Consider the following 21,682-nt stretch of genomic DNA (forward strand, 5'->3'; position numbering starts at 1 on the left):
AATATATACACAGCCTCTATATTTATATGCAGATTCCAGGACCCTCCCTGAGGGAGGCCCGTTCCTCTCAGGATCCCTTGATAAGGTCTGGGGCCGCACATCCTGGGTAGAGTGCAGGTATTTGGGAACTCAGGTGAGACCCCACCACACTCCTCTCTCTTGGCTTTCCCCATCCTTATGAGATGCCCGTCTGGGATTCTCCCTGGGTGGACACCCATGGTAAGAAGAGGCCCAGGTACTCTGTATGTAGCTGTTCTCCCTCAGGGGGTAGGGGTTGGCCATACCCATTCTCCCAGTCTGCTGTCCACATCAACCTGGCCAGTCTCTGCTTCTCTTCAGCCAGTTCAGGTCCAGGAGGGCCTTGGGATTCTTGGCCGTCCTGCTGCAGAAAGAGTGCCACTAAGTCTGTACCCACAGCTGTGCTTGGCCTAATAAAGGTGGTCTCACAGATGCTCACCTGGAGCGTAGTCCGTTCTTGTTCGTCATCTATAGCAGGGTACTAGGCCCTGGAATGTAGGAGCTGGGGTCTGGGGGCTTCCCACCTGCTTGCCCACCAGGACCTGTGCAAAGCCTCCAAGCACATTGCTGGGAAGGAATGAAGAGTACTGGACTCTCCTCCTCAATGTCTCATACACCCGCTTTAGTGCCGAAGCTGGCAAGGCTATAGCAAAAAAGCCAGGGCCTCTGTCCAGGACCTATTTAAACTGCCCCTCCAGCATTAGCTCCCCACAGCCCTACAGCTCTCTGGGCACTGCTGCCGGGTCCACCCTGCTGTGAATGGACTGGGGCTGGAGGGCCTGCTCTCAGTCTTGGGTCCCTGCACTCAATGCTCTGCTCATTCCATGCAAGATGAGGATTTACCATCATCCCACTTTACAGAAGAAGAAACTGAGGTTCAGAGAGGACCCAGGTCAAACCCATTGCAGTCAGGCTGACTCTCACAGTAGCCCTCTCTCAGGTTCTGAGGCTGTAAGATACTGGAGGCAGCTGTCCATCTTCCTCCTGAGTGGAGTGGCTGGTGGATTCAAACTGCTGACCTTTCACTCAGTAACCCAACATGTACTGCACTAAATTGTCATGTCTGTTTAAAGTCCAGAAGCTCAGAAAAGGGAAGGTCTTTGTTCAGAGTCTGTGTAGACAGAGCCAGGTGCACATGGAAAGCTGTGAAATTGCACACACCCCTAGAAAACCATGGACACTATTTGCAGATTCTGACACTGTGAAGGCAAAAAGCTTCCCCCCTTAGACCACTGCTGTCACACTCCAATTGCCAAAACAAATAGCACAGCAGACGGCTTCAACCACCAGAATGATACCCCTCACTGTTTAGAGCCTCAGAGTTCAAATGCAGTGTGCAGGCTCTAGGGAAGCCTTCTCTCATGGACTCTAGAAGAAGGGCCTTAGTACTTCAGAGCTTGTACTTCTGGATGATCTTCATGTGACTTGGCATTTTCCATCTCTGCTTGTTAGTTCTTTCTTGCATCTCAGAGATTGATTCAGGCTAGACTCTAGCTTATCCGTGTGAATGAGGGTGGTCAAGCAGGGCCCGAGCCCCACAAGGGCCAGGCCCAGGAGTAGGAGACGTAGAGTGCAATCTGTGGGCTCACTGTTGAGGTGCCCTCCTTGTGTTGTTCCCCACCTATAACATACTTCCACTTAAAAAAAGATACACTCTACACTAATCCTGTCTCATCAACATAACATACACACACCGATGACAAAAGGAAGTTACTAGGAATCGTTCCATTGGGGTCCAGCAATTTGAAGAGTGCCTAGGTTTACGTTTCTTGTAGTTGGTAAAGAGCTGTGCTGCCGATGGAAAGGCATGTGATTTGGGTCCACCAGCTGCTCCATGGAAGGATGGGCACTCTCCTTCCGTGTGATTTACAGCCTCTAAAGACCTGCTGGAAGGTCAGCTATGAGTCCTTTACAACTTGAGGGCATGAAACATTTCCAGTAGGAGAGCCTCTGGGCAGCACCAACATCTTGTCCTATTGACCTGCTGTGTCTTTGAATTGTGATGTTGGTATACTGCATATCCCATGGACTGCTAAAAGAACAAGCTTGCCTTGAAGGACAACCAGGGCGCTTCTCAGAGGCAAGGCTGGTGGAACTCTATCCCACATACTTTCAAGAGTTTCCAGTCCTGGGCAAAACACTTCTTGCTGGGAACGGTGGAGGATCAGAGAAAAATCCTCATTAAGACAGACTGACAGAGGAGCCGCAACAGTGAGCTCGAACAAGGTGGAGCTCACAATGATGGCACAGAGTAATGTCGCTCTGAGTTCTTGTCGACACAATGTCACCAAAGAACAACTCACGTACAAGCTGGTGGTTCAAACCCAGCCTGCAGCACCGAGGAAGAAAGGCTTGGCGCTGTTTCTTTTAAAGAATCAACCAACATGGTCACCTATGGAAAGATGGAGTCAGCAGGTCAGACTGTTGCTGAGCTTAAAGGGACTCAAGCGGAATTGATACAACTCAATATTAACCTTGACCGCAAACGGACTTCTACTGGACACCAGCACTGAAAAGTCTGCCTAGGTCTCCCTTGTTGTCCAGGACAGCCCAAAGGGTAGCCAATGGGACAACTTGTCTACAGTGATGACATCTACAGACAGAACTTTGTGGATGACTTCTAGGAAGTGGAGCTGGATTTTTTGCCTCACGTGTCGCCAGTACTGGTCCCAGGTAAACACTGAAGTGGAAGAGGACAAAAAAAGGCAGACTAGAGGACTCGACATTAAGGAGTATGATGAGATAACAGCTGAATGGGCTTCTCTGGCCTTGGTTCTACCAAGAAGAGAAGAGGGTAGTCTATGCGTGACCCTTTGCTGAACCAACTCTGTGTGTGTGTGTGTGTTGTTTTCTTGTTTTGGAATTTGGTAAAAGTAATTAAAGTGGCAATTATGAGAGAGAACAAAAAAGAATCAACCAACAATCAAACATCAGGTTTGTGAGGTTGTGAATCTTGAAAGGAGCAGACCGCACATCTTTCTCTGTGACTGGTGGTCTAAACGGCTGGCATTTCAGCCACTATCAGCTTGAGACGCACTGCGCCACCAACACTCCAATACATTAACATCACAGTTTAGGAACGAGGGAACGGTCTCGTTTTGCAGCTGTCGAGTCAGGCTGCACAATGAAGCCTGACATGTCCCACAGGTGGACTATGCAGGGCGGAGTGATGGACCTCTCCTGAACGTCACAGGTGAACCTGGACGGCCTCTCCTTTGAGTCCCAGGAGGAACCCTGAGAAAACAAGTCTCCGGTCCCATGCCTTCCGTCATAGCCCAGCATCAGCCACGACGGCGCCCCGAGCACCGGGGAAGGCGGCGCGGGCACGAGAAGGTGCTGGACTCTCGCGAGAGCTGGTTAGCGTCTCCGCCTCTGACGTCACCTCGTGACGTGGCAGCTCTGGGAGGCTCAGTGCGCAGCTGCGAGACGCCAGCCTTGAGCCGGCCGCTCGCAAGTGCGCAGGCGTGCTCAGTGGCTTCTGGTGCTGTCTGTGCCTTCTCCTCTCCGGACGTCAGCAGCCGTTGGGCCCCATGTCGCACCGGGCCCTCCGGAGACTGAGAGGGAAACAGCGCGGCCAGGAGCCCCTTGGGCCTGGCACCCTGCAGTTTGGCCTCCGTGAAGAGGATGACGCAGAAGAAGAATTGCCAAAAAAGGGGCCAGTTGGCCATTGCTCCCGGCCTGCAGGGAAGGAGAGTGTTCGGGTCAACAACCGGTTCGAGCTGGTGAGGGGCCAAGCGGGCCGGGACGCGCACCGGGGGCGGGGGCGGGGCGGCCCGCGCGGGCGCGGCTGTGACGTCATGCGGAGCGCCGGTCGTGGGGGGCTGGGTTCGAGCAGGCGGGCGGGGCCGTGGGGCTGGGCCGTAGTGGGTGATGGACGGGGCAGTGAGGTCAGGGGCCAGAGGGAAATGTGTTTGGGCCGCAGTGCGGCTGTGGGCAGAGACGAAAGTGTCCTCGGACTGTAGTGAGGACGGTTCCACGTGGACAGGTGAGTTGGCGTGGTGGTGGACCGGGTGGGGTGCGTCCGAATCTGGGCCTGCGCGGCGGGGGCGGGGCTTTAGTGAAGCGGGCGAGGTCGTGGTGCGAAGGGGGCGGGCCGAAGTTGGATATCGGCCACCAGGCGGTTTGGGGCGGGGCCGGGGGAGGGTCAGTACCGCAGCAGGGTGGGCGGGGTTAGATGTCATTGGCATTTGTGAGTGGGTGGGGCGAAGTCGTGTTTGCCCTTTAATGGGGCGGGCCTGTTGGGGGTCCCTGGGTGGTGGGCTTGAATGCAGTTCTTTTCACCGTCCTACCCTCACCCAGCATGTACCGGTCTTGTTCTGCGCTGAACGCCCCCACAGCAGATCTAGGCACACCTGGAAAGAGCCCAGCGAATGTACGACTCAGTGGCTATTCACTCCTGTGTGTGACCCCACTACTCGCAGGAGATAGAGGGCAGTGGTTAGGTGATTATTCAAGGGCTGCAAAGGATATGAGGGGCCTGGGGACAGTAGCCTCCTCACCTTAGCCTCTCAACTTATGTGGCCCGCGGATATGCAGGTGTAGAGCCTGAAAGGCTGAAGTGAGGGCTGTTCCTGCTCTCCACACTCCACTCACCTCTTCTGTTCTCTGAGTGAAAGTGTGCCACTCCCTTATCTTTGTAATTGGCGTTGCATTTTAAGATGAAAACTGTCAGACATAAAAAAAAAATAGGGAAAGTGGTACAGGAGCCCTGTGTGTTCCTCACCCACATCCACAGGTGGCACCGTCATGCTCGTGTGGTGTCACTCATTCTTTTACCTGTGCATCATTTCAAAACATCCAGGCAGCACAGATATAGTCTTTTTCCTTTGAACTCAGAAAAAAAAAGTTGTATTGGGTCAGCCATTAACAAGCAGAAATCAGACTGTGTTGAATTTGATCATTTTCATTGAACTTTAATCAAATGGTAAGCTAAAAAAATAGTCTCCAGCTGTCCAGTCAGTTCCACCTCATGGCTGGCAATCCAGCTTGCAGAATGGAACCAGTCCATGAGCTTTTCTTCATGGAGCAGATTGCCAAGCACTTTTCTGTAGTACGTTGACAAACATTTGTACACATTACCACCGTACCACCACCATCACACCAAGGTGGAGCCCATCCACCCCTGACTCCCTGTACCCCTTTCTGCTCATGCCTCCTGCCTTGCTCTGGTGTCACTGATGCCTATGAGCTCTGTCACTGTGTGTTCCTGTGTTCTGTGTAAGGTTATCTGAGTCATGCAGGATGTGCTCGCTGTAGCTGGCTTCTGTGCAGCGAAATGTGTCTGAGAGTCGCTTTGTGGTAGGTGTGTATGGCTTGATGGCTTTGCTTTTTTCTCTTTGTGAATTGCCTTTCCATCTCCTCCTCCTCTCTGAAGATTTTGATCTCTTTTGTATTGATTTTTAAGGCTTGTTTAAACTTTTAGAGCTCTTGTCACCTAGATTGTGGGGAGTTACACTGCACATCTGAAGGCTGCATTTCTCTGGGCCTCACACTCACCAGGAGCTCTAAGAGGGAAAAATGGGCAATTTCCCATAGATTGGTGTGTCTAGTTGTAGGCGATTTAAATAAAGCTGTTCAGAGCATTTGTGTTCAAGGCTGTCTAATGGATAGAAGATTTTATCTTTTTTGGTTTATATCTAGGAAAAGAACTGTAAAATTGCAAAGTAGATGCGTTTTAACTTGCTAGGAGATTGACACACATTCTTCCAAAGAGATGGTAGCCATGTTTTGTTGAATATGCAGAGGCATTTGATTGAGTGATCATAACAAATTATGGCTGGTATTGAGAAGAATGGGAATCCCAGAACACTAAATTGTGCTTGCAGCCACCCTGCAGAAAGGTTACACCATGATAGTTGCACATGCTCTTTTCAGCACTCTCTGCAGAATTTTGTTACTATTGTCGCCTGATCCAGGCCATAGTCATTGCAGTTGCTTGCTATGCGTCAGAGAGCTGGACAGTGACTAGGGATGATAGAGAATTGATGCGTTTGAACTGTGGTGCTGGAGAAAAGTGTTGAGTATATCATGGATTCCTGGAACAAACAGGTTCGTCCTAGAGAGGGTGAAACCAGATTGCTCCTAGCACGCAGATTCTGAGGCTTCGTGTGACCTACTTTGGGCATGTCGCAAGGAGGGATCAGTCCTTGGAAAGGAACATCATGCTTGGAAGGGTGGAGAGACAGAGAAGGAGAGGAAGATCATTGATGAGATGAATTGAATCTGTGACTGAGGTAATGAGGGTAGGTATGTTGGATAGTAAAGTTGGCACAGGATAGAGCAGGTTTCAGGGCTATTGTACATGAGGTCACTGTGAGTTGCAAGTACTCAAGGGCATATAACAACCATTGAATTGTTCTCAAGATGGTAATTTCTGTGCTTGCTTCGGCAGCACATATACTAAAATTGGAACGATACAGAGAAGATTAGCATGGCCCCTGCGCAAGGATGACATGCAAATTCGTGAAGCGTTCCATTTTTTTTTTAAAAAAGATGGTAATTTCTTGTTCCATTTTGCTGTTTCTGTGTTAGTGAAATGTTCCCATTTTTATTGACTTTGGTTTCCCTCCTCTTTGTGAATTACCTTTTCAGATTCATTACCTTCTTTTTGATGGTTTTTACCCTTTTTTGTTTGTTTATACCTTTTCCATGTTAATTTTAAGGACTTGTTATATGGCACCATATATCAGCCTGAGGCAAAGGATCCCTTAGTGGCATCCATGCTGTCAACATACATCTTTGTCATCACGTACCAGTCTTCACTACATTCCCAGAAGCCTCCACTTTCCTGTTTTCTTTTATGATTTAAGGTTTTCAATTTAAAGCCTCAATCTGTTTGATATTCTCTATTTGTGCTGTTTGGTATTGTGTTAATTGAGGGAACATGTAGTTTATTAGTTGATGGTACCAGAGCCCTAAGGTTGGTAAGAAACCGTTCTGGCATATGTTGTCAGTGTAGTAAATGAGTGAATGGGTAAAGTCATCACTTGTCATGATGACATTCTGTAGACTTTTACCAAGACCTTTAATGACTTACATCAATCCTAATTCATTACATGGGAGGATATTGCCCGTCTTTCTCCTGCAGAGCTGCTGTTGGATTGGAACTGGCAACCTTTAGGTTAGTAGTGATGCTTCCTGTAGACCACGCCCTATAGTCATAGAGCTCCGTATAAATGCATTTTGCCCTTAGATCTCAAATCCAATAATAATACGGTAGGAATGTTTGCTAGTCTTCAAATGTGAAAGGTAGCTGTCAGCAAGCTGAGTGTACACAACATTAGACAGCTGCTTACCAATTGTGAGAGCAGCATATATGGGAGAAATGACACTCAGATACTGGGTACAGAAATGTCAGTTAATATAGGTCATTTGAAGGACAGTCTGATTAAGTCTTAAGTGCCTCAACAGTTTTTCTTCTGGGAATTTACTGAGGAAAATGTTTAAGATTTGTACAAGGTGCCCAGAAGTAACAACAGCAGCAAATACCGGTGAACCCTCATTGTCTTTGAGTCAGAACCAATGCATAGCTGACCCTTCAGCAGATTTTCAGAGGCTACAAAATACCACAGGGGCTGGTGGAGTTGAACTACCTGCAGTGCACCATCTCACCGACAAACTACCTACCTAGCAGGAAAGAGCTGTTTCGTTAGGGGCTTTCTACAGCAGTAGCACACTGAGCTGCTATTACCAATGATGCCATAGGGTGGACCTTGTTAATATTTCGGATGCTTATATCTCTTAGATGATTTGATTAAAGCCACAGAAATACACTAAAAAAACAAAATCGGTATGTTTTTGCATTGAAAAAAAATCTGAAAATAAGGATAAAAAAACTTTTTTAAAGAATTGTATGTAATGTGTCTGTGTCGTGCAAAGTACAGTGAGTGCCTCCTGCAGTTAATTGGAATATAATTTAAAAAATTAATAAAAAATATTTTTCTTTCTAAATAAATGTCAGTGATTGAATGGTTGGAATAAGGACTTGAAATCATGCAATGATTTTTGAAATTTTTCAACATGTATGTCATCTTTCTATGACATTTGGTTGATTTTGATCCTTGTTTTGATGGCAGCAAGAGAAAAAACCCTTCATTTACAATTATTTCATAACAGATCTATAATTCTTACAGATTTCTGCTGATCAGGGACTGATTTGGTGAGGAAGAATTTTATTATGATTTTCTATAGGTTTGAGGCATTGATTGTTAATGATGGAAGACCAGATGAGTTATGGGATGACATCAAAGATATCCATGAAGAGAGTAAAACATCATTATAAAGAAAGAAGAGGAAGAAAAGACTGAAATAAATGATTGTCAGAAGCAACTCTGAAAATTGCCCTTAGAACATCAAGAAGCCAAAACAAAGTGGAGAAATGCTAAAATAAAAGAGATAAACACACACACTCTTTCTCTCCTTTTCTGCTGACAGCATGCTGTAAGGTTTGGTTTCAGCCTTGTTTTTCTAGGGATCCTTCCCCCCCCCTCCCAATCCCTTTTCCCTTTTCTTTTTACCGTTTTCAAGGCCTACCTACCATTCACTGGCTATACATCTGTCCTAATGCCATAATAAACCTTTTTCTCTAAATTGGAGGGGGAAAAAGATGAACAGATTGTTTTCAAGGGCAACTTGAGAAGACAGCATTATAATGGAATGTGCAAAGAGCTAGCGTTGGATAATAAAAAGGGACAAATTCGCTCAACATTTCTAAAGTTGAAAGAACTGAAAAACAGACCTCGAGTTGCAGTTCTGAGAGATAACTATCCAAGTTCAGGGCTGCATCTGTTTATTGCAGTATGTCAGTCCACCGATACACCATCAATTCCTGGGGCTTTAGTTTTTGCAAGTTTTTTCAGAGCACTTTGAAAATAGTCTTTATTTTGGGGTTTTGTTTGTTTGTTTGTTTGTTTGTTTTAATTTTGTGTGTGTATGCGTGTACTGTCAAATCAGACCTGACTGGTACTGGAGGAGATTGTCCCTCCTTCCCCGGCAGAGCATCTGGTGGATTCGAACCATGTGCCTCTGGGATTGCAGTGCAGTTTCTTGCCACTATGCCACCAGAGCTCCCCTATTTTTGGTTCTTGATCATATGCTACTTACTGAAATGGTTCTGTGTCATCAAGTTCTTTTTGGTACAGTGACTCCATGTCACGTCCCATCTTCTTTTGATGGTTCCTGGATCAATCAGGATTTTGCCCATAGTATCTTTAAAGTTTTTCAGTTGAAGGCTTGAATTTGTTCTTTGGTTCCTTCAGCTTGAGCAATAAGGAGTGAGCTCTTCCCTTTTGATTTTCTGACTCCAGCTCTGTGCACATTCCATTATAATGCTTTGTCATCTTGTGCCGCCCTTTGAACTCTTCTCTTCAGCTCTTTAACATCCTCATTTATTTCTTTTGTTTTGCTGCTGCTTGACATTCTAGGGCAATATTCAAGTCTCTTCTGACTCCCATTTTTGTCCTCCCCTATCTTTGTAATGGCCTTTTGCTTTCTTCATAGATGATAGCCTTGCTAGCATCCCACAGCTCATCTAGTCTTCATTCATTAGTGCTCAATGGTCAAGCCTGTTCTTGAGATGGTCTTCATATTCAGGTGGACTAGACTCAGGGTCATATTTTGGTTCTTGTGGATTTTTAATTTTCTTTAGCTTCAACTTGAACTTGTATATGACTAGTTGATTGTTCCACAGTCAGCACCTAGCCTGGTTTTGATAGCTGATACTGAGCTTCTCCAACAAATCTTTTCACAGATGTAATCAATTTGGTTCCTGTGTGGAATTTCCAAGTTACAGGGAAGGTATGAGATACATTTAAGTATTCTCTGGTTCTTGTGGACATCCCACGTGAATTCAGAGTCTGTCTCCAGAACAAGTTTGTTTTACTGAAAAAAACATGACTTAAATTCAGTGCACTTGCATTTTTAAACTGATATCATTCCTTTGTAACACCTTGTAGAGATCCTTGACAGATTTTCCCAGTGTAACATGTGTTCTTATTTCCTGACGGCTAGTACAAAGGGTATTGAATGTGGATCCAAGCAAGGTTAAGTAGTTGATTCTGAATCTTTTCCCCATCTGTCATGATGTTGCCTATTTGTCCAGTGGTGAGGATTTTTGTTTTCATGGTGTTGAGTTGTGATCCATTAAGGTCACCAGGGGATGCATCTGAATAGCCTTGAAAACACATTGGAGCAACTCCATTCTGCACACCTAGGGCTGCTGAGTTAGTATTGACTTACTAGTAACTACTGATACAGGTGACCATCTAAAACATGACACTGAGAATAGAGCTGGATGGGGCACATGCAGCCCGAACCTTTTTGTGACATGCTGGGGTAGACAGAGTCGACCTTGTAGAGACATCTGTGGTTCCAGGACATAAGTAGATGTGCTTGGGGAGTAGCACACGGCACCTGTTTCTGGGATGATGAAATGTTTTATGTTTTGGTTAATATGTAAGCTACATACTTAACTGTAACTGCTGAAATGCATTGATCTGTTGTTTATACTTGCATGCAAATTAAGGAATCCTAACATAGTGTATTATCCGTTGGACTGCTAACTGAAAGGTCAGAAGTTTGAATCTAGCAGTTACTCCAAGCGAGAAAAATGTGACCATTTCCTCTCAGATTCATAGTCTCTGAAATCCAATGGAAGTTGCCACATGTTGAATTGACTTGATGGCACTGAGTTTGGATTGGGTACATAAATTATACCCTAATTTTGTTTTGTTTTTAGAGTCAGACCGTACCCCAGATTTTCTAGAACTTCTGCCCAGGATTTACCTAAGTGTTCTGAGTTTTGTCTGAGGGGTGCTGGTGAGCATGGATGTGGCGGGCAGGAGTGAAACCTGCTGAATCTCTTGGGATGTCCCTCATGTGAGACTAGGAAGAGTGGATGTGACAGCCTCTGGACCATGGGGATCCTTCAGGTTGACTGCAATGTGGTGTGGAGGGTGTGACCTGCAGCCTGCCCTCTTGTGAAGATAGAGCACCAACTTAGAGCTTCCAAGGAGCATGTGTTTCTCTTAATATTTAACGGGCTTTAAAGGGCTCACAAAATTGGTTTTCTTTCTGGAGACCTAGGTTTTCCCTGGAGCTATGCCCTGAGAGTTATTATCCTGGGCTGAAGCTATATGAACTCCTAATTGTTTTAACAAGTACTTTTAGTGTCAGTATTGTGAAAGAAAAGTCAGCTAGACAGTCCTTGTCCCTGAGATTGATCTAGGTTAGGTGGCTCTTCCCAGGTCCTTGCCCTGTCCACTCCCACTGAGCGGACAGGATGGGGCAGAGGAAGATGCTTAGCTTGGGGGAGGCAGAATGCCCAGGTGACTGCTGTGTCTTGCTGCCTGTGCTGTCGGAAGAGGAGACCGGGGCTGGGACTTGTTCTGATAAGCACAGCACCATAGTCATTGCGTCTAGCTCAGCTGCCCGTGGATGCCTTTCTGTATGCAGACAGCTGTCTGTCTGTCCATTCCTCCCATCCACCACCTCAGACAAGCCTCAAGTGCCTGGCTGTCCACACAGTCACTTGCCTCTCCTGATGCTGATTAAGTACAGTTATTCATGCAGTCAGTGTAACTCTATGCCTCGCTTCTCCTTTACAGATAAACAGCGACGAACTTGAGGAGGAGCCTGTACTGAACGGGGACAAGCCTGACTCTGTGCCTGCTGACATTGTGGTTTCAGGGAACAAAGAGAGAACCAGGCATGGCTGTACAGAGGCCAAGGGTACTAGAGATGCAATTGGCAAGACAGCAGGTGCTGAGCAGCAGGTATGAGGGATGTGGTCAATCTAGGGGACCAGGTTCACCCAGCCACCCATGTCCCAGTGCCCCCGGTCCAGTATAGCATTATCTATGGAAGAATACGACACGAGGGGTCCCCAGACCAATATCCTTGACAGTGGAGGTTCCACACCAGAGAGGTGACCTTTGTTGGCAGTGTGACCAGCACACGTGTACATTATTCATCATGTGCCTGGGGCTGTTTATGTGGTGTGCTGTCCTGTGACTCTGACTCTGGTAGGAGACACAAGCTTTGAGGGATCTCAGTCAGTGAAGGTGGGCTGTTGTGCCTGGGTTTGATACCACCAACTGAAGATCCCCAGGAAGTGTGTCTGTCCTGCCCTTGGGGACAGCCTTGCAGCCACATCTCCGAAGACTGTGAAGAAGGGAGTTTGAGCCTACTGGGGCCTCCTGGAGCTGGACAAGGCTTTGCCTCCAGGAGTCTTGGGTGGGCATGCTGGACAGAACACCACATCTCTGACCACTGCAGTGTTCTGGATCACACCTCAGGATGAGGAGGCGTTACCCTTCATGGTACACTGGATGCAGGGCCCATGAGGGAAGGTGACTTTTGAAGGAGGGGATTATCATGTTTTTGGGTGGGGCCAGCAGGGCCCAGAGCCTACAGGGACAGCCAGTGTGGGAAACATAGGGCAATACCCAGCCACTGTCCTCAGGAGCCAGTGCCCAGAGCTGGGGTAAGCATGTATGCTGGAGCCCTGAGCTCATCACGTATGGGTGTGGAGCAAAGCCACCTTGACCACAGTCCAGCCAGTTAGCAAGGCCACACTGGAGCACCCTGTTGAACAGGAAGAGGCAGCTGCTGGTTGTGCCTTCCCCTGACTCATGTCCTTCCTTCCTAGTCGGCTCCAAGCAGCAAGCTGCGCAGGAAGAGAAAGAAACACAGGCATAAGAAGAGCGGGCAGGGAGAGGCCGAGGTGCGTGGAGCTCATTGGGCTATCACCTTCCTCTTTGTTCTGTGTCGTCTGTCTACATGGCCAGTCAGAGGGCAGGGGTGAGAAGAGGAAGAACTCTGGAAGTGCTTTGCTGATTCTCTTCGCTCAGTTCCTGGGAGCAAGACCATAGGCACCCCATTTTCCTGGTATCTTTATTCAATGCCCATGTAAATTATGTTTTTCTGATGAGGGCAGCTACTCTTTGTTGTGCTTTTCCTTGAGACTGACCTTGTCGTATACTCTGACCTTGTCGTATACTCTGACCTTGTCGTATGCCTGAGGGCTGGCCTGGTGGTCAGGGCCCATTGTCTCCTCACAGTGCCACTGGGCTCTGAGCTTGCCTGTCCTCCTGAAGTCATAGTCACTTCTGCTTTTCTGAGCTTTTAATTCTTAAAAATTGCTTCTTTGTTTTCAAGTTATGGGTTACTTGTTTCTTAAGTAGAAATATGGAGCTCTGAAGATACAATCCGTAGGGACTTCCGCTGCTCACCCAGAGGTCTTCCCTCATGGGTGGTTCAAGTCTACTAGCACTCTGGAGAAAGATGGGCCCTCTCCTGTAGTAGTTACAGTCTGAGAAGTACAGTGGAGGGTCAGCTAGCCTCTTCCAGTTGAGGTCAATGAATGTTTGAAGTAATAAATGAAATTTAGTGTTTGCTTTTTATTTTAATATTAAATGGTGTAACATTTAAGATAAAGTTTGTGTAGCAAGTAATACGTTGGGACATTTAGGAAAATGACCTGGAAGATATTGACCGTATTGTAGAGAGGATTGAGGAAGATGGCGGCTTGGCCCAGCCCGACCCTCCACCCGTGACCTCCAGGAAGCATGTTCTCAGTGTGGAGCACAGGTAAGGATGCATCATCCTCCCTTCTCTCCCCTCCCTTGCCCTCCCCACCTCTCCCCTCCCTCCCTACCTCTCCCTCCCTCCCTCATCTTTCACCTTCCCTCCCCTTCCTTCCCCTCCCCTCCCCTGATGTCTTCTCTGTTATCAGGAACACATTATTTATTTAAACCAAATAAAAGGGAGACTTGCTGTGTTTTAAAGTAGTTATGGACACTTTCTGATGGCTTAGTGGTGAGGACCTGTGCTGCCAGCCCAAAGATATGTGGTTCAAATCCCCCAGCTGCTTCACAGCAGAAAGATGGGCAGTCTCTCCTTCTGTGACCAGCTGTGGGTCAGTGTCAGTTCCAAATCAGTGGTACACGACAATAACCACATGAGTACCTTATGAAACATTTAGGAAACATAAGCAGGGAGACATCTCCCATGATTCATGGATCTTAGCTTTAGTAGTAGTGAAAGTCCTCTTCACCTTTATCTGAAAAGTTTGTGCAACTCTAATGACATAGAGGTGTCATCCTTAGTCTTACGGAAGCGTAACGAGACCTGGTTCCTCAAGTGTCCTTGCTTACATAGAGACAGTGTTCTATAGCAGACTAAAGCTGGAGATGCTGGTCTCCCAGAGCCCTCAGGAGGACATTCTGATGGTCTCCTCCTGACACCTGAGCAGCACAGTTCTGCCTTGATTCTGGGGTTTTCCCAGGCGGGCAAGTCTGTGTGTCTGCTCCTTTGAAAATGTCTCACCTGGTCTCCAGTGCTTCTGCTGCTGATTGCACATGGAGCGCTGACCTTGTACTGTGCGTGGCACAGACAAGCAGGGCCCCTGAGCACTTGCCACCCTTGATGTGCCTCGCAGGAGTGATGTGGCCTCTGACTTCATGGATTTGAGGAGAGGGGAGCCAGAGGCCACCTCCTTAATGGATCTTCTAGGATCACTGTACAAGTTGACATCATTTTTCTTTCTCCAGACACCTGAATCCAGATACAGAACTGAAGAGGTTCTTTGGTGCTCGGGCAATTCTTGCGGAACAAAGGTGAGCTGAGTGCTTGGCACTGTTTCCAAAAGTCTCACTATTTCAGCAGTTAAGGTTGAGGAAGGTCCAGAAAGACTGGCTGATACCCAACTGTGATGAAACATTCTGATCAAAGATTCCATTGACAAAATCCTGATCAAAAGGGGGGGAAATACAGAACAGGACTGAAAATTGTCATGGATTTTTAAGACTTTCTGGAGCCACGGGGCTGACTGAGCTCTAAGACTGTGTCCCTGAGGTTATCTGGTGGATTCAAACCCTGTATCTTCAGGATTGTAGCACAGAGAATAATACTCTTTGAAGTCTTCCTAAAACCAAATAATATTTTAACTAGTGAAAAAAGGGGAGCTCTGGTGGTGTAATTTGGGGTGTTTTTTTTAAGAAGAATTATTTGAGGGGAGCTCTGGTGGCCTAGGAGCAAGATGCTGCACTGCAATCCCAGAGGTACATGGTTCAGATCCACCAGATGCTCTGCTGGCGAAGGAGGGGACAGTCTCCTGTACCAGTCAGATCTGATTTGATAGTTTGTTGTTGTTGTTGTTGTTTGATGCTGTCGAGTCGTAGACGACTCATGGCGACCCTATGAACGAACAGCCTGAGCACTGTTCGTACATAGAGTTTCCGGAGGCAAGCCATTTTGGAAGTGGATGCTGCTCCTGCTTCTGATTTGATAGTACACATAAAAAATAATAAATTTTTTTAAAGAATAATTATTTGTTTTTTTTAAAGTGTGAGTGTGTGTGTGTGTGTGTGTGTGTGTGTGTGTGTGTGTACCCTGAAATCAGATCTGACAGGTACAGGAGGAGATTGTTCCCTCCTTCTCCAGCAGAGCATCTGGTGGATTTGAACCACGTATCTCTGGAATTGCAGTGCAGCTTCTTGCTAGTAGGCCACCAGAGTTTGCCTGGTGGTGTAATTTGTAAGGAGTTACTCTACTAACCCATTGGCTGTGCGCCTCTGGTGATTCAAATCCATCAGTGGCTACACAGGAGAAAGATGGGCAGGCACGCTGTACAGGGCAGCTTTGTGTCAGTTCCAGCTTGATGGCATTAGTTGAATAAACACAGGTTTACCTTGAGTGTTAAACTCTGTTAAGAGCTGTATATGTGAGACCAGGTAAGTGACAGTAACTTGGAAGATGGGCGATCTGGTGGCCTAGAGGAAAGAGTTACACTGCCAACTCAAAGGCAGGTGGTTTGAATCCACCATCTACTCCTGGGAGAAAGGTCTTCCCTTCTTATAAACAGCCTCTGAAAAAACCTATGGGAGGGTCAGCAGTGGGCTACTTCTGACTCACTGGCTTATAGCAACAACGGGGTGAGATAGGACCCTCTGGAACAGTGCATCTCTCTAAATGGAACAGGAGTATCTCAGAAAAGAGGCGTGAATATGGTTGCACAATTCTGAGATGCATTCATTGTCTTGAATTATGTCTGTTGAATTGGTGTGCATTTTGCTGTGTATATTCCCAGCAACAGAAGAAAGGAGGAAGGGGCATTTAGGGCCAGCTGTCCACACTCAGCTCTGTATTGATGTTTGACTGTGAGACACTTAGGAGGCACATGGAAGCCTCAGTGAGAAGATAGAGCCCTTGAACTGGACAGTCAGGAGGTTGTCAGGTGTGGCCTTGGCCTCCTAGCACTTAGGCTGCCAGCTCTCCCTAACATGTTGATTTTAGATTAAGAAGGTCCTTCAGTTGTGAGAACCTAACCAGGTACATTTCCTTCTCAGCTACCAGCAAAACTGACAGCAGGTTTGAGGTCTGAGCTGTCTTAGAGCATATTTGTTGTTGTTATGTGCCCTCAAGTTGACTGCGACTCAGTGACCCTGTATACAACCGCTGTGAACTTTGTCCTATTCTGAGCTAGTCTCACTGTCTGACACACCTACTCCCATTATCTTAGTTACTATGTCATTCATGCTCATCCTTGTCTCTTCCCTCTCCAAGACAGAACATTTACACCTGTGGAAGTTTTCAGTTCTTAAGAATGTTTAAAAAGCTCCATAAAACTCAAAATTCACACTTTCTTCCATGATTTTCAGTGATCCAAAGATCATTGCAAGGTTTCATAATCTTCTGGGAGCCCATGTATCCAACCAGCTTGGTGTGTGATGTGGACACTGTCCATGCGCTGTGGTGTAGTGTCTGCTGTCTCCATGCAGGGTGATGTGGACACTGTCCATGCAGTGTGGTGCGTGATGTGGACACTGTGTCTTTGCTGTGTGGTGTGATGGTTGTGAACCTATCTTCAGACTTCATAAACCTGGCTTTCTTGTCAGTGTGTGAAGCACTGTTTCCTACTCTGATTGGCCAGGGCTCCTTCCACAAGGTGACCTGTTGACAGAGGTGTGTGCATGTCTGTCCATCTGTGCTCCTGTACCACTTCTCCCTGGCATTGCCCTCCCATTTGGGGATTGGTGTTGCTTGGCCCACTGTGCTCTGGTGATGCCTCTCACCTAAAGTGTATTGCAAACAGTGACAAAGGCTGCACTGTTCTCTCATGGGTTGTCCTGTTTGGACCCTCCTGCTACTGTGTGCTGTGTGCCCCTCTCAGCCACCTGCCTCTCCTTCAGGAACCTGGTCACTGTTTGCACTGCTGAGCCCATCTCAGGGTTGTATCAGTCTTCTGTCTTAGTGCCTGTCTGCAGACTTTTCTGCGGGCCAGAAGCAGCCAGGCTGAGCAGAATGGCTCTGCTTGCAACATCCCTTACTCTCCTTTTGGCTCCCTGACCATGCCCCCTCTGAACCCTCAGGTTCTTTTTTTTTTCTTTATGTATTTTATTAATTTTCATAAACATTTACAGAGATTTTGGGTTTCCATTCATTCATTGTTGCACTTGAACCCTCAGGTTCTGACTCTCCTGCCTTCCTTTCTGATATCCAGTTGGGACAAGAAAAATGTGCCTTAGCATCCTGACACTAACATAGTCCAGCTTATTTCCATTCCTTTTTAAATTAGATAGTTCAGATGATTGTAAAGTAGTGAATAATGGTTTTTAACTGGCACAGGCTCACCGCTCACCTCCAGGGACAATACTGCTGACCTCTTGCACCTGAGGGACTGACCATGCCTCTGTGTTTCTGCCCAGTGCTCAGAGCCAGAAATGCTGGTGACTGAGTTCCTCGTGCCACCTAGAGGTCCTTGTCCTGTCGGCCTGTGGTGGCTGCAGCTATAGCTTGTGGGATAAGGCACGCCTGACCATAGCGTCTGGGTGTGGCTCTTGGGGGTGTGCTAGTCTGGCTTGTTTGTTTCCTGCAGATTTTTGCAAATATTTCCTGTGTTGCTTTCTTGCTAGACTAGTTTGGTTTCTCTTTTCATCTCTGGTGGTTTGACCCTTGAGAACTCTTGCAGCTCCACATGCCTGCCATTACCCTGTCCACAGTTCTTTGCTGCAAACCATGTCTGGGTGCTGTAGGCCCTGCAGCGACCCTGGCCCGGACCTGCCTCCAACTACCACAGGCACCTCGGAAGGTGACACTGACACATGTCTCCCCCAGGCCTCGGCAGAGACAGCGCACACACCCCAAATCCACGTGGCTGACGACCCCCAAGAGTACCTGGCCCCGGTATTCCAGACCAGGTGAGGACTAGCAGCCTAGGTTAAGGGACCCCAGTTGGGATTCTTATAATTTGATGTGGGCGCATCCCAGGTATGGGGGCTACAGACATACTCTGCTCTAAGCCTGTCTTTCAGTCGAATGTGCACACGAATCGGGTGTTAATAACTTGGACACTGCTTGCACTGCTAATTCTAACTTCCGCCTCTGGGACAGCTCCCTGTCGGAGGCAGTTGGGTTCATTATTAGCATCCTCATTCATATTTTAATGCAAAGTAACGAGTGTTTGAGAAGCAGCAGGGGTGACAGCTGAAGGAATGTAGACAGCACCCACATGGGACATTGGGTTGACCCCAGTACCAGCAGCCTTGGGAAGGTGGGAACACCGCAGGGGAGAAGTCCTGGCATTGGATCAGCCACACCCCATCTCTGACTCCCATCATGGCAGACTGGGATTCTGGGAAGAGCCTGAACCCTCTCCCTAGTGGGCTGAGAGGAGACAAGGCACCTCGGGCCCGGGTTCTCTCTGCCAGCATCGTGGGCCCAAATGTCAACCTGACAAAAGCCATGTGGATGTTTCCAGGCTCACCAGGCAAGGTGGCTTCTGGGGTATGTGCCACATCCTTGCTCTTGAGGAACACAAGCAGAGAGGGTGCTACGCCTGGTGTCCACAGTGAGGGCTGCGCTTCTTGGGGAACGCTCCATAGCCAGCAGCCCCCTGACCACATGCTCACCACAGGTCTCTCGATGCGGCTGCTGGAGACCAAGAAGGGCCACTCTTCATATGCATTCGAGCACAGCGAGGAGTACCAGCAGGTGCAACACCGATTCCTTGCAGCTGTGGAGTCCATGGAGCCCAACAATATTGTGGTATGCCTCACTTCCTGGCCACGCTGCCAGCCCCCCACAAATCAACCTGAACACCAGGACCTCAGGGCCCTGTCCCTGGGATGTCTTGCTCTCCAACCCCTTAAGACTTAACTCTGAGCGCCAGGACACCAGGGTCTTCTCCATGAGCTACTTGCCTTGCTTCCAGACTCACCAAAGCACCAGGACCGTGGAGCCCCATTCTTGGGCTGCCTATACCTCATGCCAAACCACCCCCTAAGTCCTCACTTCAACATCTCTGGGACTGAGGCCATGCCCTCAATTCCCATTTATACCTTGTACACCTGCCTGGCTGGTCACCACAAACCCCAGGCCATTGTTCTGTGGGCCAGGGTCTGCACTGGCTGATTTCCCACAGGGAGGCAGTGTTATCTGGGATCCTGTGGTGAGTTGGAGCCTGAGAATGCTGGACTCAGGGTTTTGTTTTGTTTTTTAAATTTATTATTGTGTGTGTGTGTGTGTGTACCGTCGATTCAGATCTGACTGGTACAGGAAGAGATTGTCCCTCCTTCTCCAGCAGAGCATCTGGTGGGTTCAAACCATGCCCCTCTAGGACTGCAGTGCAGCTTCTTGCCACTAGGCCATGGATGATCAGAGAACACCCTGCTGCTCTTGGGTCCCTGCTGCCTGGGCTCGTGTCCAGCCCCTGCTGTAGACGCTCTCCTTTCCCCAGGTCCTGCTCCAGACTAGTCCGTACCATGTTGACTCTTTGCTGCAGCTCAGTGATGCTTGCCGGCTCCAGGATGACCAGGAAATGGCCCGAGACCTTGTGGGTGAGCGTGCCAGGCTGAGCACTACTAGCTGACTCGTGTGCACGGTCGGGTTGGGAGCTTGTGCTATGAAAGCTGTGTGTGTTTATTTATTTATTATTTTTTCCTGAAAACAAGTTTTATTTAAATAAGTTTAAATACATTACATAACATTAAAACCGAAAAGGGTGGGGGGGGTGGAGAACCAGGGCATTGGGCCGCTGTTGCTATCAAGCTGCAAGCTCTATAGCTAGCTAGGACTCATACGTCAGCTTGTTCCCTTGTCAAAAGTTTAACTCTGAAGTTTGCCTCACATCCTGGTGTTTTCTGGGACAGACAAGGCTCCAGGATTATGTCTGGTCAGAAAGAACTAAGACCTTGGTGGCAGATAGATGTCCCATCTCCCTCCTAAGCTCTGCTTGCTTTGCTGGGCTGAAGACACCAGTGATCTTTCTTTTGTTACCACAGCTCCTTTTAGTAGTACAGCAGCCTCACCCCATCCTCTCCTCAGCTCCATCTAGGGGTGCTGAGGTGCTGGGTTGACCTTTTGGAGTAGGGGCACTTTGGGCTAGACATAGCCATCTACGATCGTGGGGATGTGTGTTCGGCTGAAACATCACGTTATTGCTTTGTTTCAGGCAGGGCACTGTCAGGTGCCTACTGCTTGACCTCCCTTTAAATGAGGGACTTCCAGACTAGACAGCATGGCTCTTTTCAGTTTATTGCATGGAAGTGTTAATACTAGTCCAAGGTAAAAGTGGACCCCAAATGGTTATATTGTACAAGCTGTGAAGTTTTAAACTTGTGACAAGGGAGAGAAGGGAAAGTTTCTACTCATTGCAACAAAATCCTCACGTAAGTTTCAGTGAGCCACAAGCACTTAAAACCCGTGAGCCTTCAGCTGGTCGTCCTCAGCCAGTCCAGTCTCTACAAGGAACTGGCGCATGTTCTTGCACTGGTCACCCTGCAGCTGAATTACTTCTCCATATTCTGGATGCTCAAGCACAGGACCATTGCAGGCAAACTTCTTAAACGCCTTCACTAGTTTCTTTTTATCGTGATCATCAGCGACCCCTTGGACAGTTGTAAGGGTCTTCCTGCCGTTTCTCTGTTGGATTCTTATATGGATATAATCCTCAGTCCCGGCAGGAAGCAGGTCATCACCCTTACTTGCATCAGCAAAGGGGTCGAAAGAGTGGAGGTTCTGGATAGCGGACATACGATACGATTCCTTTTCCTCGGTGGAAACGGCCTGCGGAAGGCAGTGGCGGGAGAAGGCGGGCAGGGGGGACGGAGCGTCGGGAAGCGAGCGGGCTCGAGGGGGAGGCAGGGCGGCGGCTCAGTGATTGGGGCCTCTTATGTGGACTTGAATCGCGTGTCTTTGGGACTGCAGTGCAGCTGATGACTAAGCCACCGGAGGTCCACTGAAGCAATAAATGGATTTAAAATTTTACATAACCTTGACTATTCCATTAACTCAAGCACACAACAGTTAAAAACAATTCAGTATATACGTCAGCAACTATTTGTACAGTGAACCCTTGAACGAGGGCATCAGGGGTACTGAATTGCAGCTGAAAGTCCAAGTATGATTTTTGACTCGCCAAAAGTACTAGTAATCTGTTAACCACAAGTTTTACCAAACACAGGAGTCAATACATTTTCTGTATGTTTTATATCCTGTACTCTAACATTCAGGGGCTCTGGTGGCTATTAATAGAAAAGTCAGCAGCACAAATCCATCAGCTATGCCTTGTGAGAAAGACGGGAGGTCTCCTGTAAAGACTGAGGGTCTAGGCACCTGAGGGATTAGCATCTTTCAAGGCAAGAACAGTCCTGGTCACAAACCCAAC

The 21,682-nt window shown here is 47.8% G+C and overlaps 1 protein-coding gene and 1 pseudogene across 1 annotated transcript in view; one reads left to right on the forward strand and one right to left on the reverse strand.

Annotated features, from left to right (window-relative positions):
* Window positions 1-3,548: 3,548 nt before the first annotated feature.
* TCF25 (transcription factor 25 (basic helix-loop-helix)) overlaps window positions 3,549-21,682 on the forward strand; it is a 31,894-nt gene continuing 13,760 nt past the window's right edge. Inside the window, exons 1-8 of the mRNA XM_006902867.1 lie at window positions 3,549-3,740; window positions 11,622-11,789; window positions 12,665-12,739; window positions 13,487-13,605; window positions 14,568-14,633; window positions 18,133-18,215; window positions 18,932-19,062; window positions 19,754-19,853. Coding sequence (XP_006902929.1) covers window positions 3,549-3,740; window positions 11,622-11,789; window positions 12,665-12,739; window positions 13,487-13,605; window positions 14,568-14,633; window positions 18,133-18,215; window positions 18,932-19,062; window positions 19,754-19,853 — 934 coding nt within the window. The remainder of the gene's footprint in view (window positions 3,741-11,621; window positions 11,790-12,664; window positions 12,740-13,486; window positions 13,606-14,567; window positions 14,634-18,132; window positions 18,216-18,931; window positions 19,063-19,753; window positions 19,854-21,682) is intronic.
* LOC102851133 lies at window positions 20,710-21,048 on the reverse strand (annotated as a pseudogene).

Source organism: Elephantulus edwardii, unplaced genomic scaffold (genome assembly GCF_000299155.1).
Source record: "Elephantulus edwardii isolate Elephantulus edwardi_28Jun2011 unplaced genomic scaffold, EleEdw1.0 scaffold00463, whole genome shotgun sequence".
In the NCBI taxonomy this organism is placed as follows: domain Eukaryota; kingdom Metazoa; phylum Chordata; class Mammalia; order Macroscelidea; family Macroscelididae; genus Elephantulus; species Elephantulus edwardii.